The 26843-nt window shown below is 39.6% G+C and overlaps 1 protein-coding gene across 1 annotated transcript; it reads right to left on the bottom strand.

The window, feature by feature from the left end:
• Positions 1–166: 166 nt before the first annotated feature.
• Positions 167–25669, bottom strand: LOC309716637 (carboxypeptidase Q-like). The gene is made up of 11 exons (XM_082550560.1): positions 25480–25669; positions 23438–23585; positions 22973–23185; positions 22758–22874; positions 22468–22675; positions 22149–22356; positions 16762–16873; positions 15983–16074; positions 15394–15489; positions 14962–15067; positions 167–1129 (listed from the first exon to the last, which is right to left on the bottom strand). The coding sequence occupies exons 2-11, from the start codon at positions 23583–23585 to the stop codon at positions 969–971; spliced, it is 1461 nt and encodes a 486-aa protein (XP_082406686.1). The 5' UTR covers positions 25480–25669; the 3' UTR covers positions 167–968.
• Positions 25670–26843: the final 1174 nt, after the last annotated feature.

Here is a 26843-nt window from a genome sequence, read left to right on the forward strand (position 1 = left end):
TCAGCTGTTACTTAAACTGAAACTGGCACTGGGGGAAATACAAAGACTCTGAAAATACTTAGAAAAATTAACCACAAATGATTTTTTTTCTTAAAGTGAAAACCATTACAGCTTTTAAAGGTTCCTTAAAGAAGACTAGAAACAGAGAAAGACGTGGACTCAGGAGTTCCCCAACTTTGTAGTCCATTTCTTTAATTTCACACACCTTAAACAAACCTCCTATTGCACATAACATTACAGTACTCAGATCTATATTTTATCCCTCCTTGTCTACAATAACCCTAAATTTAAAAACATATTCATTAAAAAAATAATTTCTCCTCATTCATAACATAATATACTCTTCTGTGTTAAAAATCATTATGTAAAAGCATCTCTTTGATACGAAGGAGTATTAGGGCCACATTAAGAAAAACATGTATAGATCATTTTGAGAATAAAGTTAAAATTTCGAGTCGAAAAACTTTTTCATGGAAAAAAAAGTCATAATGTGAATATTACAGTTGTTTCAAGACAAACTGCCATGGTTGCTCTACCCTCTGCTTCAGATTCAGTTTTAGTAACAATAAAGGAAACAGCACACAAACACAGTGTGGTTGATAAGTATAAAGATGGTGCAGAAAGCTGCATGTGGTCAGATGGAAAAAACACAAACTCGGAGGAGTGCATTTGTGCAAAATGAAATAGCTGTTAAGCTTTTATCGATGGTTATACTGTCGTGCAAAAAAGAGGATGTATGTTGTATCACAAGACGGCTGATCAGTTTGTGTCACTAACTAATCTACACAAGGCATTTTGTAGATGGTATAGCAAAGGTGGCAGTTTGTCTTGAAACAAAAAGAAAGAAATCATTTTGAACAGAATGTCAGTTTTTCATCTGAATGGACTTTGGATCAAGTCTTTTTTAGAAATATAATTTAACAAGAGTTTTGCTTTATGTAAAGATGTACAGTTCACAGCAGGTCGTGCTATCTGGGCAGCATTTCCTGCAGGTCTGCCACGACATAAGCAACCACGGCCCACAATGCCGAGCAGAGGTCCATGTCTCGAGGGTCCTGGACGCTCATGGTGTCGCCTTCACTGTGGTGGAACCAAAAGTAACGGCTGTCTGCCACGTGGAGGCTGGCACCTGGATGACACAGGGACAGAATGATGCACAAAGAGCGTCACAAAACATGCTGGAAAATCTGAAACTTCAGCTCTGGAAACAGTTCTGGACTCAGAGTTTCGCAGCTGTAAAGAAGCATCGTCATTGTGTCTGGTTTATTCCTTTAGAATATTTCTCTTTATGACTGGTCACAGCTGTAATTTGTAATTTGTGTCCTTGTAATTTGAAACTAACGAAAACCACCAAAGGAAAATAATCTGCTCTGAGCCTCAGTTTACATTCTAATTTTATATCGACTTCTTGTCTAAGCTATTAAAAATGCTGTTACGTTTCGGTGTTGTCAGTGTTTTGTTTTTGCGTGACTGTCATGTGTTTCCTGTTTTACTTTGAAGGTCTGTTGTTATCTTAGTGTGTTCAGTTTACGTTTCCCTGTCTCGTCAGTTCTAATTTGCCCCAGCTGTGTTTCCCTCCTGTGGTCCATTCCCTGATTGCTCCTTCTATGTATTTAAGCCTTGTGTTTCAGTATGTCATGGTCGCGATCTCCCCCGTGTTGTAAATAGTTTGGTGTGTTTGTTGTAAATAAATAGTCTGTTGTAAATACTTTCGTCATGGGATATTTTCGTTTTGGGATTTTGGTGGAGGGCCTTCGTGGTTTTATTTACCTTATTTTTATTTTCCTGCGTTGCACCCCGGTTGCCTAGGCCGGGGTGTAACATATGGGGGCTCGTCCGGGATCGCTGGAGGGTCCGAAGGAGGGACAGCTTCGCCCTTCTGTCTCCGCTGGAGGGTCCGAGGACCGCTTCAGCCTCCGTCTGTCTTCGCTGGAGGATCCGAGGGACCGCTCCAGCCTTCATCCGCCTTCGCTGGAGGATCCGAGGGACCGCTCCAGCCTTCTGCAGCTGGTGGGCTGCGTGTCTATGTGTGCAGCTAGTGAGCTGCTCGTCTGTCTTCGCTGGAGGATCCGAGGGACCGCTCCAGCCTTCATCCGCCTTCGCTGGAGGATCCGAGGGACCGCTCCAGCCTTCTGCAGCTGGTGGGCTGCGTGTCCGTGTGTGCAGCTGGTGGGCTGCGTGTCCGTGTGTGCAGCTGGTGGGCTGCGTGTCCGTGTGTGCAGCTGGTGGGCTGCGTGTCCATGTGTGCAGCTAGTGAGCTGCTCATCCGCCTTCGCTGGAGCGTCCGAGGGACCGCTCCAGCCTTCATCCGCCTCTGCTGGAGGGTCCGGGGGGACCGCACCAGCCTTCGTCGTCTGCTGGGGGGTCCGTGGGACCGCTCCAGCCTCCATCAGCTTCGTCTGCCTTCATCCGCCTTCGCTGGGGGGAGGGTCCGTGGGACCGCCCCAGCCTTTGTCGTCGCTGGAGGGTCCGTGGGACCGCTCCAGCCTTCATCCGCCTTCGCTGGAGGGTCCGAGGGACCGCTCCAGCCTTCGTCGTCTGCTGGAGGGTCAGTGGGACCGCTCCAGCCTCCATCGGCTTCGTCTGTCTGGATCAAACTTTTCACTTGGTGTTAAATGTTTGATTTTTGGGTGGGGGGAACTGTTACGTTTTGGTGTTGTCGGTGTGTTGCTTTTGGCGTGACTGTTATGTGTTTCCTGTTTTACTTTGAAAGTCTGTGTTATCTTAGTGTTTTCAGTTTACGTTTTCCCTGTCTCGTCAGTTCTAATTTGCCCCAGCTGTGTTTCCCTCCTGTGGTCCATTCCCTGATTGCTCCTTCTATGTATTTAAGCCTTGTGTTTCAGTATGTCATGGTCGCGATCTCCCCCGTGTTGTAAATAGTTTGGTGTGTTTGTTGTAAATAAATAGTCTGTTGTAAATACTTTCGTCATGGGATATTTTCGTTTTGGGATTTTGGTGGAGGGCCTTCGTGGTTTTATTTACCTTATTTTTATTTTCCTGCGTTGCACCCCGGTTGCCTAGGCCGGGGTGTAACATATGGGGGCTCGTCCGGGATCGCTGGAGGGTCCGAAGGAGGGACAGCTTCGCCCTTCTGTCTCCGCTGGAGGGTCCGAGGACCGCTTCAGCCTCCGTCTGTCTTCGCTGGAGGATCCGAGGGACCGCTCCAGCCTTCATCCGCCTTCGCTGGAGGATCCGAGGGACCGCTCCAGCCTTCTGCAGCTGGTGGGCTGCGTGTCCGTGGGTGCAGCTGGTGGGCTGCGTGTCCGTGGGTGCAGCTGGTGGGCTGCGTGTCCGTGTGTGCAGCTGGTGGGCTGCTCGTCTGCCTTCGCTGGAGGGTCCGTGGGACCGCTCCAGCCTTCATCCGCCTTCGCTGGAGGGTCCGTGGGACCGCCCCAGCCTTCGTCGTCTGCTGGAGGGTCCGTGGGACCGCTCCAGCCTCCATCAGCTTCGTCTGCCTTTGCTGGAGGGTCCGAGGCACCGCTTCAGTCTTCGTTTGTCTTCGCTGGCGGGTCCGAGGCACCGCTCCAGCCTTCGTCTGTCTTCGCTGGAGGGTCCGTGGGACCGCTCCAGACTTCATCCGTCTTCGCTGGAGGGTCCGTGGGACCGCTCCAGCCTCCACCAGCCTTCATCCGGTTTTGATCAAACATTTCACTTGGGGTTACATGTTTGATTTTTGGGTAGGGGGAAATGTTACGTTTCGGTGTTGTCAGTGTTTTGTTTTTGCGTGACTGTCATGTGTTTCCTGTTTTACTTTGAAGGTCTGTTGTTATCTTAGTGTGTTCAGTTTACGTTTCCCTGTCTCGTCAGTTCTAATTTGCCCCAGCTGTGTTTCCCTCCTGTGGTCCATTTCCTGATTGCTCCCTCTATGTATTTAAACCCTGTGTTTCAGTGTGTCATGGTCGCGATCTCCCCCGTGTTGTAAATAGTTTGGTGTTTTGTTGTGAATAAATAGTCTGTTGTAAATAGCTGTAAATGGGTTTTGTCAATACTTTCGTTTTGAGACACTTTCGTCATGGGATATTTTCGTTTTGGGATTTTGGTGGAGAGCCTTCGTGGTTTTATTTTCCTTTATTTTTACTTTTTTCGTGTTGCACCCCGGTTGCCTAGGCCGGGGTGTAACAATGCTTTGCTTATGTTTATGTATTAGAAAATGTTGTATTTACTGTGTACTCAAGGCTTTAATTTAGTTTGTGACCTAGAAATCATATTAAACCTATATTTAGTAAGTGACATTCAGTTAACAAAGGATTTTCTGAGCTAATAGCTGAAAACTGGGCATGTTTCGACATGTTTTACAAGCGTTTACAAAAGAAGATGTGGCAGGCCTAAAAAGAAAAAAGAAAAAACTATCAGCAGATGTAGAAGCCTCATCAGAAATAGTCTCAGTGGAAGAATGGCTGTCAAGAAGCCATTTCTAAGGAAGAGAAACAGGGAGAAAAGGCTGACGTATGCTAAATTACACAAGTACTGTGATATTTAGTTTACACAAGAACTGGATGAGAACAGAGGAACAGGCTCTGATGGAGTGATGAATTCAAATTTTAAAGTTTTGTTCAAATCATCATCAATTTGAGGTCAGCAGAGACATACAACAGTGAGTGTTTACAGCAAAACACGGTGGAGTCTCTCATGGTTTGGGACTGAATTTCAGCCAGTGGTGTTGGAGATCTTATCATAATTGATGGAATTATGAATGTAGAAAAGTGCAATCACTATGCAATACCATTGGCCTCCCCAGACCTCAACAATATTGAAGCAGCGTGGGATCATCTTGACAGAGATGATGGGAGAACTGACAAAAAGGCAGTCAACATCCAAAGAAGAGCTTTGAATGTTCTTTAAGAACCATGGAGAACTATTCCTGAAGACTTCTGAAGAGTTCGGGTTGTCAAACCAAATATATATTTAAACTTGTTAGAATTTTGCAAACTCTGTTTTTGCCTTATATAGTATATTTCCGTGTATGTTTGTGCTTGCCTCATCAAATCACTGCATTAATTTCCCATTTTCCAAGCAAAATATAAAGAAATGAGGGGTAAGTTAGTAGTGTACATTAGTATTGTTAATGTTGTATTGTATATGAGTCTGTATGTAATGCGAGAGTTACTTTATCAGCTAAAAACACACGTATAGGTTTAACAGATTTGTTGTAACAAAAAGTTCTGTTATGGTGACTATTTGCTGTTCTTCTTTTCTTTTATAGGGTGTAGTAATTGTTATTCTGCTTTTTATACACTTTTATTCATTGAAGGAACCGCAGACTACTATTTTCTAAAACCATTTAAAGGCCAAGATGACCCTGCTTGTACTTGAGTTATTCTTTATAATGTTAAAGTCTTAAAATCTCCACCCATTCCCTAAATAAATCTTTTAGCTTCCATCCAGATTATTTAAAAAATTCCCACTGCTAGTAATGCTGACCAGTCACTCACAGACACATGAGTTCCCTTTAGAACAGTGTGGCCCCACATTTATCCAAAATTAGCAGAAAGTTCTGCTTAAACATCACTTCAAGGTTAAAATGTAGGATATAATGGAAAAAATATAATCCTGTGTCACATTGGTGACCTGTCCAGGGTGCACCCTGCCTCTCCCCCTATGGTAGCTGGGATAGGCTCCAGCCATTTCTGCGATTCTGATAAGGATAACAGGACAATAATTGATTGATGAATAGAAAAATATACATTTATATGGGAAAGTTTAGGAATGCTAAGCAAACTGTAACATACCTGAAACTCGATGAATACAAAGTGTGAAATGCATACAAACTGAAATAAGATGTGAAAGGTCAGAGAATGTAACACATATCCTAATAAACAACTAAACTGTTTTGTTTTTTTAATGTATTGATTTTTTTTAATCAATTTCATCAAACTATAATAAACTGCAGTAAACAGAACCTGCACTATATAATACGGTACTGTAGATGGCAGTGTAAAAAACAGAAATCTGCCCAGAAACAAACAGAAGAACCCAGGAGCAGTTTGGTTTTGGTTAGCGGTGTCAGTCACGTCGAGGAGGTGTTATTTTCTTCAATGCAAACGTAAACTCCCATTGTATACACTGCCACAGGAAGACGAAGTGAAGGAGCAGTGGTTAAATTCATTTTCACTACTATTCCTCAGCAGTACAACCCCAACCGCGTATAGTGCTCATTCATTTTACCGAGAGCTGCTTCCTGAAGCGGTTCAATGCTGGATTTTCGCAGTGGTTAGTCCTGAAAGACGAGTCAGTTCCCACTTTGCTGGGAAAATCTGGAGAGTCATGAGTGAGTGTGCTCTGTTATATTTTTACTGCTGTTACAGTGCAGAGCTGCTTGTGTAGCAGCAGTAGAGCACTGTAAAATAATATAAACCTACAAATAAGCCCATTTAAAAATGTGTATTGCTTTAATTTAACCATCCGCTCAATCTACCAAATTGAAAGAAGAACCCAATATAAGGCAATAATCCTGCAGGCATTTCCTACTAACACTTATTATAATGTTCACCCAACTCTGATGCTTGATGATGGTTGATGGTTTCAACATTGAATAACTGGAGTCGATATGCAGTGCAGATATCCATCGGTCACTTCTTCCCAATCAAAAAGAACATCTCATTTAACCCTAACACGTGATAAATGACTCATGGCCCTCAAAAAACAGCAGGTGAACGGAAACACTGACGTCTATTTTGAAGATATAAAGCACTGGTTTTTTGTGTGTGTTCCAAATACATGGACCGGTTTCCATTGCTTCTAGTGCTTTCTTTATTTGCTACTTTAGGATCGACTGTGACCATCCTTTGCTAAATGGTAAATGGCCTGTATTTGTATAGCGCTTTACACATTCAGTCATCCACACACATATTCACACACTGGAGATGGCAAGCTACATTGTAGCCACAGCCATCCTGGGGTGCACTGACAGAAGCGAGGCTGCCGGACAACTGACCACCACCAGTAGCCAGCGGGTGAAGTGTCTTGCCCAAGGGCACAACGACTGAGCCACGATTGCCTGGAGAGGAGAAAATGCTGTCCTACATACTGAACTTAGAGGAGAGAATCAAAGCATCGATCCTATCACACTATGATCAATCAGATATCAATACCAGCGTTGGTATCAATACTGTTTGGATTGAACCACTCTCCTCTACAGACCATTCACGACAACAACCGACATAATAAACAAAGTGATGCAGATCATGTAAATGTTCATTCATTCATTCATAAATGTATTTTCCATTTCATTCCATGACCTGCTGATATATTTGGTTTTTAAACAACAGCCTGTTGAACGCAGAGCTGAACTCTGAACATCCCACTGCTGTAATAAAACCTACTTGTTCAGTTGTTGCCTTGCATGAAAAACAGATGTATATAAGCTCTCTAAATATTATGAGATATATTAACTGATCAAAGCGTGTTTAGGGTTCTCTATAATTAGTTTGCGTTTGCAATTGCTGTTAGGATTATCATAAATCAATGTATACTTCAGGTGAGCTGGGATAAGTGATGGATGGATATGTGTGTTTCTCTTTGAAAACAGTGAGGCGGTTCAGATAAATGAGAGGACGCTGAAATCAATATTCTTTTGATATAAGAAATAACTCTTTCATAGAAATTGCTGAGCATTAGGACTCAGGTGCAGAGCAAGACTCCTGCATAGTTACAAACTGAAAATGTGTAAAAGTGTGCATCGCTTCTTATTTTTAATAGCGTATTGCAGCATTCACGCATTAATTTAACACACTAAGGACTAATTAGCTGCCGTTTTAGAAAATCCAACAGTTTTTTTAATGTCTAACGTACAGGCGTTAGTATTTCCAACCTTAATGTTCCCTTTTCTTTAAAATTCCAACCTTTGTACTGAAGAGAGATTTTTCACAGGCTGTTCTCATTTATATGGCCTCCATAAAACAGCAGGGTTTACACATGGCAAAGTAAGGTGTGTATTTTTTGAGTCCATCTTCTGATCATTGTAGTTACAACACAGCAGATATCTGGCATTACAATGTTAGGAGACTAGTGTATGTTCGAATTCTCAGCACACCGCTCTTCTCTTTTTTAAACTCCTTATCAGTTCTCCTACCCACCCTTTTGCCCTTGATTAAGTACAATGACGTTTTCCTTGAGGAAAAGAGGCAAAGGAGATAGGAGGTACTTTTGGAAAGCACCCTTTGACTAAGAAGCAGTTACTGGGGAAATCTATAGATATCTGCTCTCACAGTGTATTTTCAAAATGCCAGATCAGATAAGCCTGGTTCCATCCAGCCTCTAAAAATACGTGCAAATCCTAAACTTTTAATGAAACACTTTTGTTAAAACCTTTGAATTTAAGCTGAAAACCTGCACTTCAGCCACATCTCAGTGATTTGATTTAAACTCCTCTGTGGTGTCATCATTCAAGGACATGGCCCCGAATGTTTCTAGTAATGCTCAAACTATCTATTAAGTTGTCCAGCTGTAGCTCAGGAGGTAGCATGAGTCATCTAGTAGTTGGAAGGTTGGTAGTTCAATGTGTGTATGATTGAGTGAATGAAGCTTTCAGTAAAAAGTGAATTGAATGTAGAGTTAAGAGTTTATAAGCACCAATTCATTTACAGTTTATTTGTAAAAAACCTGGCAGGTGATTGGCTAACTTAACACTAAATGGAGAAAAGTTTTGGGCCACACAATCACTTAATCTCTGCATTCAAGTATTTTCAGTCCCATTGCCGCAGGTGTTTATAAAATCAAGCACCTAGCCATGCAGCCTGCCTTTGCAGACATTTGTGAGTGAATGGGTTTGCTTTAAAGAACTCATTGTATTTGAGTGTGGTGCTCTGACAGGATGACACTGCTGCAACTTCTCATGAATGAATGTATGAAATGTATTACCTCCTACCTACTCCATGCTGTTAGTAATATTGTTGCAAAGTGCAAGTGTTTAGGATCAATAACTGCAGAGTTGCAAACTCCCTCTGGCTTTAGCATCAGCACAAAAAGTGTACACTGGGCACTTCATGTTATGGTTTTCCATGTCTGAACATGTTGTGTACATTTACGTGGCCCAGTACTAACTAACCACATGATATGCAATAGGAGAACAGAAAGAGGAAAGATTAACTAACGTCTGAGGCACTTTGAAAGCAAGCAAACAGCCAGTGCAGCAAGTTTTGAAGTTATAATGTTGGCACTGAACCTTACCATCTTTGGAAGTAAAATTTGCACATAAAATGCACACTAAAAAGATTTGAAGATTGAAGTAGGTAGTAGATAAGAAAATTCTTAACAGAATTAGGTTTAAAACTATGTGAAGATCACGATCTACAGATGATTTTGCCATCTGCAGAAAAAGCAAGAGGAGGAAATGTATAAAAACTTAAAAAAAAACCAACCCTGCTGGTATCTGAAGTGTGATGACAACTCTCACGTTATTTAAGAACTGAAATGTCTGCAAGGTGAAGCCTGACAGAGACAAATTACTATGAAATAAAAAAAGTCTTTTAACATTAGATTAAAAATTTTTTGTCTATACTTGTGCGCATTATTTCATGGCACTTAATTTCAGCTTTATTCACTAGCAGCGGAGTGCTGGTATCAACATCTCTGCTAATTTATGTTACGATTCAGTAAACCTAGAAAACTGCTGAAAGCAAGTCCTGTCACAGCCACTTTCTGTGCTTCTGGGCAGTTATTTGGGCAGCTGAAGTGCTGATTAAATGAATAGGAAGATGGTGGAAAATTTAATTTTAGTGGTCACTGGGACATAAAATTGCATGTGCAGACTTCACAGGTCAAGCTTGAACTGCTTAAAATTTATTGCAATTTGGGCACAAAATAATCATTTAAGAGTCACATTCCTTACAAAGGTTATACTTCAAAAAAACATGCAACATTGCATTCCCTCAGAGAGCCAGCATGATCCATGTCTGTGGCTCTCCCAGCAGAGCACTGAACAAACTCCATGCTAATATCACAATGTGGTCAGCAGATAGCTAAACATGTTTGATTTTGCAAATCTTTTTATGCCGAAAGCCCAGTTAGACACTTTGCTGTTAGGCCACTACACTATGAGATAGATAAATAACTGCATAGTTGAAATGAATGAAAAGCATTTCAACTATGTATTCAGCCAGTAAAATGACTGGCTTATATGTGTTGCACATTGGCTGCTGTAAAGCAAATGATTGCTTTAGAAAACCATTTTTCATATAATGAAATTCTCACATGGATTCAAGTAATTGCTATGACACTTAAATTATTACTTGAGTGTCATAGCTCTGCTTTGTAATTGCTCATACTGTTATTGCTTTTTAAAGCTACTTAATGCCACAACTCGAGGTTTGACTAGTTTCAGTTCTTTATTTAGATAGATGGCTCTTGTCGGGCAGGCCCTGTTCCTAAGTCATAAAGCCACAGCAGACATTAACGGATGAGCTTAATCTCATTAAAATTAAATGCTAGAATTTTCTTTTGTTAAATAAATATTAAAAATTTGGGGCCATGAATCTTTTTTGCTTAAAAAAGAAGTTTAAGTGAAGAGCTAATACTGCCTGTGTCATTGTTTAGGGCAGTAATAGAGGCCTTTGTGGCATGCTGATCTCTGTCTGTAGCTTCCCAGACTGCTGCCCCAGAAAGAAGATCAGTCAGCACACAGCTGTCAATGAAAACCCGGCAGATTTCCCTCCGCAGTACAGGTCTGTGGCCCTTCAGATGATCAAGTCATGCAAAAAAAAAATCCTTTTTTGCTTCCACTATAATGCATATATGTGGAGGATCCTGTCAGGGTTACTTGTTCCTTGTATTTGCACTTAAGCTACACAGGCACAAGTTCCCAGCACAGATTGTTGGTGTTTGCACCGTCACCTTTCCCTTGGACAGCCCCATGGTGTTCCTACAACCAACATTAGTAAAGCGATCATCTAAGAGTCCTCGAGGAGGACCCTTAAAAATGCACCTTCGTCGAAGGCGGTTTGTAAAGAAGAAGAAGATTTAGCGTGATTGAGGACGGCATTTTCATAGAGGGGAGTTAATGAATAACACACCAACACTATGTACTACAAAATCAATTCTCAAGTGAAAGGCAAGAAATTGGCCCTCACTTATGAATAATGTGCACAGAAATGATCTTTTCTGTGGATAACTCTAGCATTCAGCTGCTGCGTCAAGATGTTAACAGTTGACACTTATAATGGTTTTCTACTACAAAAAGCAGTGTATGTTTTCATATCCTACAATCACCAGAAAAGAGAAAGTATTCTTAAAGCACAGAGTGTCGTGAAGCAGGGCGTGAGCCACTCACAAACCGTTAACAATGTAAAACTCCAATTAACTGTAATTGAGGCAGCTAAATCTCTGTCTCTTCAATACATCAAAGAAGGGGTGTTTCTGCACCACATGTTTAATGAGGTTTTAAGTCGTCTTTCACACATTATTCTATGGTGTCTTTGTGACTGCAATGTTTCACTTCTACAAAACGCCTCATTTTAACGTTTACAAAACCACTAAGAGAAACTAACCAATGCCTAGTCAAAGGAGCTTGCAAAGAAAAGCGTCTGGACTTCTTTAAGTTGCTTGAAGACGTTTCACCTCTCATCCGAGAAGCTTCTTCAGTTCTAACCAATGCCTACTCTCAAAATCCTGAAAAACTGAGGTAGACTACAGCTTGGTGGAGATTGTTGTATTTACTGCTTGGCACAGTTAGTTTGAAGTACTTGGTTTCCCACTTGTAAAAAATGGTACCGTGCAGGTCTTCATGAAAACTGATTTAGCTGTTGGCTGCTCAGCTGTCAGGAGCCTTTGTCAGCATATGACAGCTCCTGTTATATAGGTTGCAATATGATGTGTAGAGGTGCTTATATTTCTTTTTTTATGGAAATTATAAAAACACATACTGTTTTAATAAAAGTCAATTCTTCTCCACTTGTAAGTTTTTTTGTATTTGTGGGTATGTGTGTTACTTTTTTCCTTCTCACTTGATTTTGTAGCTGCAAAATCCTACATCGAATCCTATAAATGAATCTCAGAGTCTCTAAAGTTAACGTGACCTTACTTGTGCTCAGGTTATTCCTCTTACTTACAGCAGTCCCCTGTCTGCAAATAGGAGAACTTCAAATCTAGAGGACTCTAAGTAACCCCACTACTATTAATATTGACTAATGACATCTGATTCCCAGTATGAAAACTCTAAAGGTCAAACACCAAAAATGTTTGCACTATCCTCTCTATCATCTCCCCTGAGATTGTCACTGTTGCTCAAGTAAATGGACTACAAGGAAAAGATGAAAACTTGTGGAGGACAAAGAGCGCATGATGTGTCAGCCTCAGATAACAAACTCACTGCTGTGAACAAAAACAAGAACCAATTCTCCAGCATCGGTGGGATAGTGCCAAGAAATTAGAATGCAAGTGGTGACATCCAGCATGAAAGAAATCATTTTTGAGATACGAGGTAGTGGAACATGATTAAATTAGATGGTTAAAGTTTACACCAGGGATGTCAAACATAAGACCTGGGTTCCAGAACTTGTCCGCCAAAAACTGGCCCACTGGACTGCTTTGGAAAATGTGAAGGAAGGGATCAATTTTAGACTTTTAACTGTTTTACAGCTTTTCTAATGGATAAAGACTTTCCCATTGCCATTCATACTACACGAAAGTAAGAAACAGAACAATTAAATAACAGTAAGTTCCTGTTTTTCATTATCGGCTCTCAAAAGTTCACAAAAAAGGAACTTATTCTCCTTTATCGACCAAGATTTATACAGGCCTAATGACTTATTTTTGAAGTTTGGCTTTAAAATAAAAAAAAAAGTAATTCTCATCTTTCGGTAACCATTTGAATAGGTGCAGTACCTTATGCCACCGTAATAAACCAAATCTCCTTGTAAAGCTCGTCTTCTCCCCTTTCTGTAACTGTTTAAACTTTGTCTCTAGCATAAACATTAACGTGGTAAATAAAGGGTTAACAATTTTTTTTTATCATAATTACAAGAAAGTGTGTGCAATGAGCTTAAGGAACTTTTTTTGTAATTATGCATTTAAAAGTTTCGTGCTAACAGATTTTTATCATTTCGTACAGCAGCATTTCTTTGTCATATAGACAAAATTGAGAGGTTAAGAGGCTGCAATCAGACTCCTTTTTCTTATATTAAAATATATGAGGGATTGAAAGTGTAGTTAAACTTCTTTACACTGACAGAATGGGTAGTTTCTCTTAAGGTCAAAGTCGACTATACCATGTAAAATGTGGCATCCATGGTCTTCAGATTTCCATTTAGTATTTTGTTTTCTTTTCACGCAATATATAAATTTTTTTTATTTAAATGTAATTCAGAGTATTTTGTGGTTTGCGATGTCTTATAAAACTGTAAATAATGACTACAAGGCAATAAAAAATATTACTACTATTAGTGGTAAAACTGTTTCTAAACTACAAATTCAGTTGTGAAAAGACTGATAAATTGCTTGTGCCCAAAATGTATTTATACTGTTAATATATGAGTCAGTGTCTTTCTATATGTTACAATCCATCTTCAACAAACAGTAACACATGTGTAGAAGAAAAGAGCAGAAAATAGTTCGACAAATTTCTAAAGTAACAAGAAGACAGAAACGGACTTCGATATTAGGTAAAACCTTTTCAAGGGTTCATTGTTTTTTCATAACATGCAACACAGAATAGCCAATTCAAAAATGTAAGTAAACCAGCTTGAGATGATTTGAGTTTTTAGGCATGTGTGTTATCCTACTGGAAGATGGGTACACTATAGTCATGAAGGGATGAACATGGTCAGCAACAATACTCAGGTAGGCTGTGGTATTTAGACGATGCTCAGTTGGTACTAGGTGGCCCAAAGTCTGCCAAGAAAATATCTCCCAGACCATTACACCAGCAGCAGCTTGAACTGTTGACACAAGGCAGATTGGATCCATGCTTTCATGTTTACCCCAAATTTTGATCTTAATATCGTAGCAAAAATCAAGAATCAACAATGAAAGTTTCCAATTTTGGTGAACCTGTGTGAACTGGAACCTGTGTGCTTATTGTACGGTGTGGTCTTTTGCTGCTGAGGCCCATCTGCTTCAAGCTTCAATGTGCTGTGAGTTCAGAGATCAGAGCCATCAGATCAGCAGTTTCTGAAATAGCCTGTCTACCATCCACAACCATGCCCCAATTGAAGTCACCTTCTTTCCTCATTCTAATGCTCAGTTTGTACTTCAGCAGGTTGTCTTGATCATGTCTACGTGCCTAAATGCACTCCCATGCGACTGGCTGATTAGATTTTTGTACTCGCAGTTAGAGATTTAAACTGAGATACAGTTGAAAAGGAAGTAGAAGAGGTCTGTATGTTTTTTAAAAAATATAACACTAAACAATTTCATACAATTGATTTGATTAATCTATATTTATTACACTTTATTTCAACTCTATACTGTATTAGCAGTAACAGGACTGTTACAACTTTAACTTTAATATCCATAATTTAGACGTCTTGAAGTGTTGCTTCATAGCTTTAAGTCATTCTAGTTACAATACACAACTGGCTTTAAGGAAGTGGAGCCAGATTGTATTAACTAGAATCTGTTCATAGACCATCGGTGAGGATGTGATTCTTTGTGCTCAGGCACTTTCCACCGAAGAGAGATCATTAAAATTCTCACCACTAAAAGTAGGATGTGTTACTTCCTTTTTAACTTTGTGCTCATTAGTGATGTGGCTTTCCCCAGCCTATCCCAGCTGTCATGGGGTTAACACTCAGAGACAGACAGCTATTCATGTAAATTGAATATAGTTGTAAATATTCATTTACAACTATGACCAATTTTGAACAATCAATTAAAAAAACACGCATGCTAGGTTAATTGGAAGGAAGATGGAGAGAACCCATGGAGTCATAGAGAGAAAATGCAAACTCCAATGTCCCTACTGTCCCCTTTAAAATAAACCTTTAGTTATACCATTTAGTTGCAGACAGGCATATTGATTAGACTGACCTGGAACTCCTGCCTGCATCCATGGTGAGATGTCTGTCCCTTCACCGTGGGCCTCGAGTTTGGTTGTATTAATGGGAGCCAAAAGTTTGACCACTTCTTCCATCACCTGTCGAGATGGAAAAAGACACAGGAAATTATCTTTATATAACTATTATGACAATATTATGATTGTAATTTCTAGATTTGAGCACTACTGGAACATTCAGTGACAACGTACAGATGCTTTGGTTCCACATTAACATGATAGATGCTGTGGTTCCTACTACTTCCTTTTTACATGTAAATATATGGAACCTTTACAGACTTTAATGAAAAAACAAGTACATTTACTGGACAAGATGCTATTTTCATGTCAGTTTGCAAAATCTGTGTGCGGCAGAATTCACAATCTAATACCACTATTTTTTTTAAATAGTTGGGTTTTAATATCACCTTTTGTGCTGCATCACTGCCTGTAAATTGCAGGCCAATGGGGGTGAACGTCCCCAAGTCGGACTCCATGACAAGGTCAAAGTTGGACATGTTTACCTGTGTGCAGAGAGGACGCAAAAAGGGGGAACATGTCATGATCAGAGATAAAAGGTGAAAGAAAGCAAACCGAACCAAAGTACTCGCAAACAAAGCATACACACTCAGCCAGCCACTATAAGTACCTTGAGCAGCTGCCTTAACTAATTTAGGCAATTTAAAACGTAATTATACATCAAATGTAAGAACTGGACCAGTCCCACGGGCAGTTATGGTACACTGGTGTTTCTGGTTTTTAAAACGCAGTATATTACAGGTCAGGGTCTGGTGTGCAGCAAGAACTCCAAAGAAGGAAATTGTAAGACTCCAGATTCTTATTTAGATCCTTTGCACAGGAAAAACATGGGAGCTAGCCAAGTCCCTTCAGTGTGGTGGAAGTGCCTTTTTAAACTGCCTTTTCACAGTTGTGACCCTTCCTGCTTTTTGGGCAGCTGGAATAACATTGGCTCAGTGCTTGTTTTCTACTGATTGGCACGGTAACAGCAGACAGTACCTTGTGTAGATTAAAGTATTGCTGTGCTCCGACTCCGCCCTGCTCCTCGGCTGTCCACAGCACTGTTCGCAAAGTTCTCCTTGGACGCAGACCTACAAAGAGATGAAGACACATACACAGTATAGAAAGAGGAGGATAACGGCTCCAAATATTAATAATGACATTTTTCTTTTCTTTTCTTTTTTTGTTGAATAAAAGGTCTTTGTAGTCTTTGTTTGATGACCCAGTCCTTGTCCAAGGCTCATTCAAGTAAATTGTCCACAAAAATACTGTACTTTATATGCAGGTCTGCCTCCTGTTGTAGTTGTGTGTATTTTGTTCCTCTGCAAACACTGGGGTGAAATTACTGTTTACAGTCAGAGGATTTGTTTTTCATTTTGTCCCTGTGTTTAGAACTGGAAACTTTAGCTCCACTTAATGATCTTTTTTTTAAATTGGTCTCAGTATCGCCACTGCTGGTTATTCTGCTTTCTGTGTCGGCACATACTGATTGTTTCCTCTCTTTTTAATGAACACATTCACTTATTCTAATAGAATTATTAGATTTCATAGTAATTTTGTGACTCAAATAAATAAAAATAAACAGAGGATGCTCTGCTAATCCAGCGTAAAATGTTTTAGATTAATAACATGAATAGGTACGTTTGCCATCTCCTTTTTCTGATTAACATTTAAGCAAAACTAATAAACTTGAGCTTTTATTGCATTCTACAATATGCACATGTTATCATTGCTGAAGTTTATCTGTGATTTACTTTAAGTATTTCTCTGTATATTACCAAGGTCTTTGATGAGTGACAGGGCCTCCCAGGAAATCATGGCTCCGCCTCCGTCATCCATGGCACCCTGGCCCACATCCCAGCTGTCCAAATGTCCGCTCAGTAAGACAACCTAGAGAGATTGTACAGATAAAGAGAAAATGTGTAAACAAGAAACAGAGGAGCAAATCTGAGGAAACAGATAGGCAGACAGTGCTGCCCATATCCTGTTGACTTTTTATTAATGTCGACACAAATAGTTAAAAGTCCAGTTAATTTGATTCTTTTTTTAACAATAAAAAGGTTTGTATCAGCAGGAAAAGTGAGATTCGTTTAAAAAAAAAAAAAAACAAAGAAAAAGATGAGAGCACACGGGTCAGTGTATCTGTACTCACAGGAATTTCCAAGATTCCTGTCAGTGGGATGTAGATGAGCCGTTGTTCAAGGTTGCAAAACATTTTCTGACCTGATCTAGCCCTGTCCGTGCAATGACCCAGAGTCTGCACATTCCCGTAAAAACCAATGTGTTTTTTTTTCACAGTGTTTGCTTTCTTATGTAACTGAAATGGTAATATATGCCAATGTGTTGGTTAGTCGCCCATTTGATTCCAGACTGAGATGTCTAAACTATAACATTGGAATGTGATTATTTCCAGATACAGATGTTTCTCACAGAATGCTTTGCAGTAATTAATTTTTTTTCTCCGAAGTAAGTTTAAACTGGGGAGTCTAAATTATAGTATCTACTTAGCAAAGGAAAAGTGTAAGGAGTTTACCTTTATTAATACTGGTAACATCACTATTTGTGAATGATGCATAAATAGTGAGAAGTTCCACCCTCTTTTAATTCATACGTTTTCATGTAGAAAAGATTCAGACTAGATGAAACAGCAGTGTGTGAAAAATTAAGTTCACCTTTACTGCTTCCAAGAGTTTAAGTAGCAGCCAGCTGCTGCTAATCAAATGCACTTGATTAATTTCTCATCAGCAAGTGTGAGCACAGGTATAAAACAATGTTACAAAGTAAAGATATCAGCAATGTCTGAGAGAAGAAACCACTGCTGTCTATCAATCTGGGAAGGGCTATGAGGCCATTTCCCAGAAACAGTGTACAGTGAGAAATACTATGCATATTTATCCCAGCAAATTCATCCCAAGGTCAGACCATGCAGTGCTCAAAATAAGAAGAAGATTAAACAAGTATGACTAGTTTTTGGAAGAGGTTCCAGGAGGGGTTAAATTCCTCCATATGTGAAAGACTGATAAAGTCATACATGAAATATTTAATTCAATTCAATTCAATTTTATTTATACAGCGCCAATCCACAACAACAGTCACCTCGAGGCACTTTATATTGCTAGGTAACAATAACACACAGAGAAAAACCCAACAATAAAAATGACCTCTTGTGAGCAGGCACTTTGGCAACAGTGGGAAGGAAAAACTCCCTTTTAACAGGAAGTAAGCAGGCAAGTAAGCAGAACCAGGCTCAGGGCCGGCCATCTGCAGCGACCAGTTGGGGAGAGAAGGAAGACAGGATAAAAGACATGCTGTGGAAGAGAGCCAGAGATTAATAGCAGTGCAATCAATGCAGAGAGGTCTATTCACACATAGTGAGTGAGAAAGGTGATTGAAGAAGAAGTACTGGGAATCCCCCAGCTGCCTACACCTATTGCAGCATAACTAAGGGAGCATTCAGGGTCACCTGATCCAGCCAACTATATGCTATATGCTTTAGCAAAAAGGAAAGTTTTAAGCCTGATCTTAAAAGTAGACATAGTGTCTTTTTCCCGAATCCAAATTGTAAGCTGGTTCCACAGAAGAGGGGCCTGAAAGCTCAAGGCTCTGCCTCCCATTCTACGTTTAAATACTCTAGGAACAACAAGTCCAGAGTCCCCCAGTCCAAGAGAGAAGAGCTCTAATGGGGTGATATGGTGATACTATAAGGTCATTGGGACTGGTTATTCAAGACAAGGATTTTGAATTCAATTCTGGATTTAACAGGAGGCCAGATATATTTACTGTTTCACACAAACTCCTCATTTATGGGAGCACTGTCATCCTAGAAGGGGATCACTCCCATCAAGTGACTCACTACAACAGTGATGCTCCCATCCAAGGAGGCAAGTGGGCCCATTCCATTACAGCATAATATTCCCACGCTGTAGTTCTCAAGTATTTGCAAATACATTACATTAGTAAAGAGGCCAGTCCAGCAGCGAGCCTGGTTTCACATTAACAGAATCATATACAGCCAGTTCATCCCAGGTTACAAACTGCATGAGGGATTTTGCAGTCAAGTCGTCTCTGCATTTAAACCATTCTTATAAACACACAGATTTGGGTCACCAATAGCACTGAAACATCAGGACATTTGTATATAAAATGAAACCTCAAAATGTGGATTTATTTTTCTATTGTACTGTAATTTTTACATTGGTTACACTCAGAAAAATAATCCTGCTCCTGTTAACTTGATATTATATTTATATACACTCAGCCACTTGGTTAGTTTTGCTATGACTCTGTTTAAAGCCTGATTGTACATTGTGGCCATAGCAGAGACCGCATAATGTGCTTTGGTTAAAAGTGTAAATTATAAGAGACCACAAATGTATTTTTTTTAATGATTCATTGTGGTGTATGTAATATCCAAGCATGTTTTCCCCAACAAAGAGAGGCTAACATTTACAGTCAGTTCAGAAATCATTCATACCACATTTAATATTTGAAAGCTTAAAACTTTTTTAAAACTTCAAACTAAAAAGAAGGAAGAAGAAAGATGTAGAAGTTGGAGTGGGTGGAAAAATTCTGTGACAAACTTAACTGTGGGAATGACTCATTCAGCCCCAAATGTACATCTTCTAATGAACACACACACACAAACGCACATACACAATACGTCAGCCACGATAACTGCTACTGCAAGAGCACAAAGTCACAGGGCCAGAGATGATGTCAGCCATGTCATGTGTTTCATTTCCCTTTCTATAATAAAGCTCCAAATGCTGGTTCCTATATCAGAATAGTAAAAGCTTACATCAGCGCTCTGGTTCAAGAGTCCTGACGGATTTTATCTTGGACTTTGCATTTAGGATGTGAACTTTTCAAACTGTTAAAGGGGGGGGAGGCTTGCATTTGTGAGGGAGTCAAAGTTTACACAGATATAGTTCATATATCCCACATTAGTGGGAAATTTTCAAGAACAAACATTGTATACCATCATATACCTTCATCTGCCAATAAAGCAAATATTGCACACACACTTCCTTAACAACAACAGTAACATCCGCATACCAGGCAACCTCTACAAATATACAGTATACACCAGGGTTATCAGATGCCACTATGGAAATTTCACACAGAGCGTGATAAACTGAGATGCAAAATTCAGTGTAGTCAAATTGAACAAGACACCCCCCCATTTCCCTGCATGTTTGTTCCACACACCTTTCATCGCTTGTCTTTGCAAATAACTGCTACTATAATTTACATACCCGCTCAGCTATTTAGGACATGTTGGTTTAACCCATCATGAGCTGCCTTGTGTGAATGTACAAACTCCAAACAGTTACTTCCAGTACGCCAAGATAAATCTGTCCCTTTCGTTTTAACTGCAAACTGTTATGTTCTCTGACCTTTTGGCCTCTTGGTGAAAGAGAGCTGCTCTCTCCCTATCCAGTTCCAGGTCTCCCACACAGCATTTTGCTCATTTAAGTAACTGCCTATACGGCTCCAGCAGCCAGCGCTCCTCACTGTTTGGCCACTGGGCTCTAAGATGTGTGGTTGCTGGAGCTGTGCTGTTCAGTGTAACCTAAAGTGATCTTTGGAGTTGAACTGTGGCAAGCCTGTGGGACCTGTCATGCTCTGTTGCTCTGTGTTTAAGGAAACCAATCTGTATGTTAGTGGAAGTTTGGTAAGGGTTTGCTGTCATTTTATGTACACAACTGTTCTCCTGTTTTGTGGCCAGCCAGAGCACTTGGGCATTGTATTTTTGTTTCAACACATAGCTCAGTGTTTCTTCTCATTCTAGTAAGAATGGGGGATTTTACTTGCTTTGGCCCTAGAACCCCTGGTGTCTATTTGCTTTCCTTTTTCTACTTAATTTAATATTGTAAGATAGTTGTAAATAAATTCTTTGTTTCCTATTCAGTAATCTTTCTTGGAGATGTATGGTTATGTTACAACTCAGCTTCTAGGTGAGGCGTTGTAACACAAACTCAAATATATTTACATACATCATGTACATGGCGCTGAGCATGCCTCTAAGCCCATTTAGCACTAAAGCCCAGAAACCTTGGGTAGTATTTCCAGGGGACTCTAAAAATATCTCCTCTAAAAACTGTATTTGCATACACTGAGGTTTCTGCAGGAGCACATAATCTATTCATCAGGTTCTACCTGTTAGATGTGTCATAAATACAAAGCACCTGCAGTGAACTGAAAAGGTATACTCTGCAGTTCAGTAGGTAGTAATTTAGTCCGCTCATAGGCTTAGAGTTAAAGCAGGCCATAGTTTGTCATCTCGTTCTGTTCTTGACAGTCTGATATTGAAAAGGTTTGCTACTTAAAACTGTGAGTTTGCGTTCCCTTTGTGAAGTAACAACCTTACATATAATCCATACTGGAATAATATGATATTTATATCACAACCGATATGCTTCATGTAAACTGAGTAGTTGCAGTTTGCAGTTTTATGCATTATATTACCTTAAAAAAATACTGTGAGTAGTAAAAAGCTTGGTTACATTTAGCTGAGTTGAACTGATCAACTATAAATTTTATTTTTTTATGGTCAAAATGTTATAATTGGCTTACGAGGCAAATGAGAAGAGAAAAGAAAATAATCACTTATACTTACCAGAATATCTCTGGTAAGAATACCTCAAGGTGCTTTGTATTGTAAGATAAAGACCCCACAATATTACAAAAACAACCCCCTATGAGCAAGCACTTGTTACAGTGGGAAGGAAAAACTCCCTTTTAACAGGAAGAAACCTTTGGCACAACCAGTGGTGGATATCTGCTGTGACGGGTTGGGGGTGGTTACTGTATTGTTTAAATAATGCAGTGTTCTCATGAAAGCCTATTTTATACTGGTTCCTGGAAAGATTAAATCACATAAGCAAACACAAAATACAGGCAGAGTTAAGGGCTGTCGGAATATCTTCAGTCAGCAAAAACAGCCCACACTATTATTTCCTTCTCCACCGAGCTAAGATAAAAGTGGAAATAACTAAGAAGGAGATTTAAAAATGGATTATTGGGACATCTGATTTCCTTGTGGTTTATGTGTAACATCCGACAAAACGGATTTACTGTAATATCAAAGTGGAAACTAGACAAATAATAGATGAGATAAATTTGTCAAACATGCATATCTATGTTATGAGTGAGTGAAAGCTACCTGCTCAGGGTGTTGCCAGCCTTTTATCTCAGCCACCGTGTTGAAAGAGTCAGCATCAGGAAGGGTCTTGGCTCCCATGGTGAGTTTAACCACAATTTTCTGACCTCTTTGTGCCATACGCCACATCAGCTCAGTATCCTCCACAGTGATGCAGGCTGTGGGGATGCGCTTCACTCCATCTTGGTAGTCCTGCCAGCCTGTGTGGGGACTACACAGGTAGTGATAAAGACAGAGATGTATGTAATATACCAGTGATAAAGTGACACTACAACATTTCTAGACAGTCAGATAGCTGGACACTTGGAGAAGATAGATATACCTGTTAATAGAGAATGGAGTGACTGATCGAATGAGTGTAGCCACAGCTCCTACTTTGGCTGCCTCAGAGGCACCATAAGCACGGTATGCCACTGTCTCTCCATAGCTAACATATGGCTGGTTAAAAACCACAATCCTTCCTGCGGCCTCACTGGCTCGACGCTTCAGTTCCTCAAAAGACTGAACTACCAACACCTCTGCCTCAATACCTACAGGAATAACAATCAATCAGTGAGCAGTAAAGGAGAAACAGATGAAATGAAAGCTGTTTTATACGACTATGGTCTTTACCTTCAGGGGGTGTTCCTACGCTGCTACCCAATCCCAGTATAGCCAGAGTCTTGGCTCGAGGAGCAGTCATCTCTGCACTCTCCTTCCCCCGTACCCAGTGTGGGATTTTTACTGGCTCTAGATAAGACAATTAAACTATGTTTATATTCACCAGAAATCAGCTAGAGTTCCCGTACGTTCTGAAACACATGTTGGATAAAAACTGTAAAACTTACCCAGGTGTACATCCAACCCATCCTGCACCATGGCATTGTACATGTATTTAATAGCCATCTCCAAGTTGTTTGAGCCACTGACGCGGTTTCCTATAGTGTCAGTAAAGTCTGCGAGCCGTCTGTAAGAGCGGTTCTGGGCAGCACCGAACACAGCCAGGTCAATGATCTGTTTGGCCACATCAGCATAGCCTGCTACCTCAGCTGCAACCCCAGCTGGGATCATGCAGAGACACACAACAAGAACATATCAAAACACTGTAAAGGCTTGCAAAGACTGTTCCCGTTCCACCAGTTAGTTCAGGTACACTGTTGTCATTGTAACTCAGTACATAAATCCCAACATTAAACTGATCAAAGGATCCAAAGTAACTGGAAAAAAATGCATGGGTACAGAAGGCATTTATTAGCATTAATTATAAACTGGTTGTTTTAATAAAGGCCTTACTCTCTCAGAGTTTGGGTTACCTCTCTTTGCAGTATCATTGGATAAGACTCTGACAGCAGATCCTGAATTTATAGTTTGTGCAGAGTGGGGATGACCATCACAGAAAGAGGATAGGTTGAGAAACACATTGAGGGAGAGGAGGATACATAGTGTCCCCTTCCAAGTCATCTGTGAAAAGAAAATATCAGTGTGTTGTTGTCAGTTGATGTTAAATTGCTACTAAATCCTCCTTAAACCGCACACACACTGCAAGTATCCTCTCATCTTAGTACGAACTAAAAAGCAAACATGCATCACCCCTGCTAACACAGTTAATCTAGCAGATATGATTCAAACAGGCAATTCACAAAGACACTTACTTTGCACTACAGCAGGTATTTTCTATTTTTGATATGCGAGTGTGTATATGTAAATGTATAGGCATGTGTTTGAATATGTATATGCAGTTGTGGTATAAAAAGCAGGCATAAATTAATCGTAGTTTTGGGCTTTTAATTATTTTTTTCAACTGTGCTTTTTTCATAGTGCAATGATTGCACAAGAATTTGGTTGAATTTATTTTGGATTTTCTCTAATCCACACAGGGTCAAAAACAAATATACAGGCTCTACAGTGTACTTTAACTTGACCGGGCCAAGGCCTATTAACTTCTCATTAATTATCATGATTGACTTCAAATTTTGCTTTCTCTTTGCAACAATAGAACCACTGAACTACCAGCATGACTGTGAAGTAAGGTTTTACATTGCCATGGACCGAGAGGGTACCAACTAAGAAAAATGCTCCAAAATCAACATCTTCAAGCTCAACTGAAATTTGCAGTTGCCCACATGGACAAGCCAAATTCCTTCTGGAGAAAAGTTTTATGGTCAGACGAGACAAAGATTGAGCTGTTTGGCAACAATGACCTAAGAACACTTTACTAGCTGTGAAGCACGATGGTTGTAGCGTCATACTCTGGGCTGTTTGCTGCCAGTGATACTGGTTAACTGCGCAAATTGGATACAATAATGGAGGACTACCTCCAAATTCTTTAACTTCACCTCAAATCAACAGCTAGACAATTGAAACTTTTGAAACAATTGCATGTTTCAACAGGACAATGATCCCAAACACATATCAAAACTGGTTTTGAAATGAATAAATTATGCTAACATTAAGCTTCTGGAATGGCCTCTCAAATCCTCTGAAAATGTTTAGACTATTCTTAAAAGCCAAGTACAATACAATACAAGGAAACCAACCAATTTAAATTAAATCTACAAATTCTGTCAACAAGAATTTCCAAATAACCAAGCCAGAAGCTTGTTCGTGATTACCAAAACGACTACATCCGGTCAAGGTGTGACTTGCTAAGGGACATTTAACTAAACCTGTATGTATACTTTTTAGCCCATGTGGATTAGAGAAAATCAAAAATAATTTAATACTTGTGCACCCATTTCTTGTTTTTTTAACCAATTACCATGACATTCATCCCAAGATGATGTATATGTGTAAATACCTCTTTTTGGTATGTTACTGGGTTTATAAAACCAAATATATGCGGCAAATTTTAAACAAGGAATTATGATAGGAAAGGACATAAACAGGAAGTAAAGCGATAATTACAAAACAGTGGAGAAAGGGTGGTATTAAATAAGTTTATGCTTATTCCTACTCCTTTTTTTCAATATGTTAAGCCATGTATTTTTGTATGCTTTTTGCATATATTTTTTAGATATTCGAAATTAAGCCTTAAGCAAGAAAAGCTATTATTTTACAGTACTACACTATACGTGAATGGCGTTTTATTGGAAACGTTACGCTATCCCCAGTTATAGTTTTACTTTCACTTTAGGACATTACAATTATACTTTATTTCTTAGTAAATGTAGCTGGACACCACAATTGTTAAATTATCATATTAACACAGACGGCTTCATTCTCATTTTAAAAAACAAACACGATATATAAAAAAACTGCAACACAGACGAATAGAGAAGGACAGAAACGTTACAGCGGTTTAAACATTTCACAGTAACAATGAGCGCAAAAAGCGCTTCTCCATAACAGCACAAACCCTTCGAGTCAATTCAAAGTCTTTGGTTTTGTTGACGTTGCAGGACTTCGTCCAATTTTAAGGATATGCCAAATACACAAATACCGCAACGTAAACAGTTCCGTACTCGTGATTACAACCTGCATAGCGCACTTCCGGTTTGTCTTATTTCAAAATAAGAGCGTCATGCTTACCATAACAATAGTTTTGTTATACAGGTATTAAAATATGGTTACACACACACAAACACACACAAACACACAAACAATAAACCACACCCAGCCCCCCACTCTCCCGTTTTCCCCTCACAAAACTAAAATAATTCAATGAAACCGATTAGTATGCAACAACTGGAAATTAATAGTTACAATAGTTCATACAAAACGATTTTTGTTAAAATTACCCCTCATAAGTAGTATAGTCTATTCACATTATGGACATTGTTACTATTATACTCACCAAGCTTTCAAATATGTAAAATATGTCGGACATACAAAGATTAAGGAACTCATCACAGACTCTCATGGCCAGCTCTTCCACATAGAACACTTATAATCAGTGTTTCGGTTCACAATTGACCTGCTGTTCAGCTGTGCATAAATGATACCTTTCATGAGTAACTAACACACAACAATAAATATTATGTTCCAGCATAAATCAGTGTTTAAGTACCCAAACCTGCAATTGCACATTATTCCAAAACTGACATTTCAAAAAAGATGCTCTATTTGTCTGTGAAGCTTTTGAGAAAGCTTTGTCTACCTTTCTTTAACATGTGTTACAGGCTGTTTTGGGTTCACATCTGACCTGCTGTTCAACACTTTGAAGAAGAAATTGAAAGTTTACACACAGAAAAATACCACTACTGAATGAAACAACACAGCTGTATAGAAGAAGTGTATCAATCTCACTTTTGGTATTAAGTCAAGAAAAAGGAACTGCCTATTTAGAAACTATTTAAAACCAAATGCTAAATCATGCACTTCTTTTTATGAGTCTTCTCTTAGTCATCCTTCCTTTTTGCAAACAATGTTATGGTTAAAATGATGCCCAGTGCTAACAGTGTATTGTGTGCACACTGTGGGAAACACAGCACATCTCAATCTGTGGTTTTTATTTCTCATCTTCCCCTCCCACTGATCTTCTGCATTCCTCACCAGTCATAGATATTCACATCAAGTGCCCCACCCATGTCAGATTCATATTAATTTATTTTATCACACTTTACTACCACTTTTATGCTATTAACTTATGTGCATGGCTCTACTTTCTATTCCTGCTTCTTTTCTACTACAGCCATCTTCTGTATACATAAAAAAAAAAAACAACCTTTTGTGCATCCACATGTTCTCCTTTTGTTTCTGAAGATCTTTAAAAACATCTGA

This window comes from Aulonocara stuartgranti, assembly GCF_965226115.1.
Source record: "Aulonocara stuartgranti genome assembly, chromosome: 11".
NCBI lineage: Eukaryota > Metazoa > Chordata > Actinopteri > Cichliformes > Cichlidae > Aulonocara > Aulonocara stuartgranti.

What these genes read in the sequence shown, in the direction of transcription:
- LOC309716637 (XM_082550560.1), bottom strand. Translation starts at nt 23,585, where the DNA reads ATGACTTGGAAGGGGACACTATGTATCCTCCTCTCCCTCAATGTGTTT. An exon ending in CAATGATACTGCAAAGAGAG is followed by an intron (nt 23,186 to 23,437) that starts GTAACCCAAACT and finishes GCATGATCCCAG; the next exon opens with CTGGGGTTGCAGCTGAGGTA. An exon ending in GTCACTCATCAAAGACCTTG is followed by an intron (nt 16,075 to 16,761) that starts GTAATATACAGA and finishes ATCTCTTTGTAG; the next exon opens with GTCTGCGTCCAAGGAGAACT.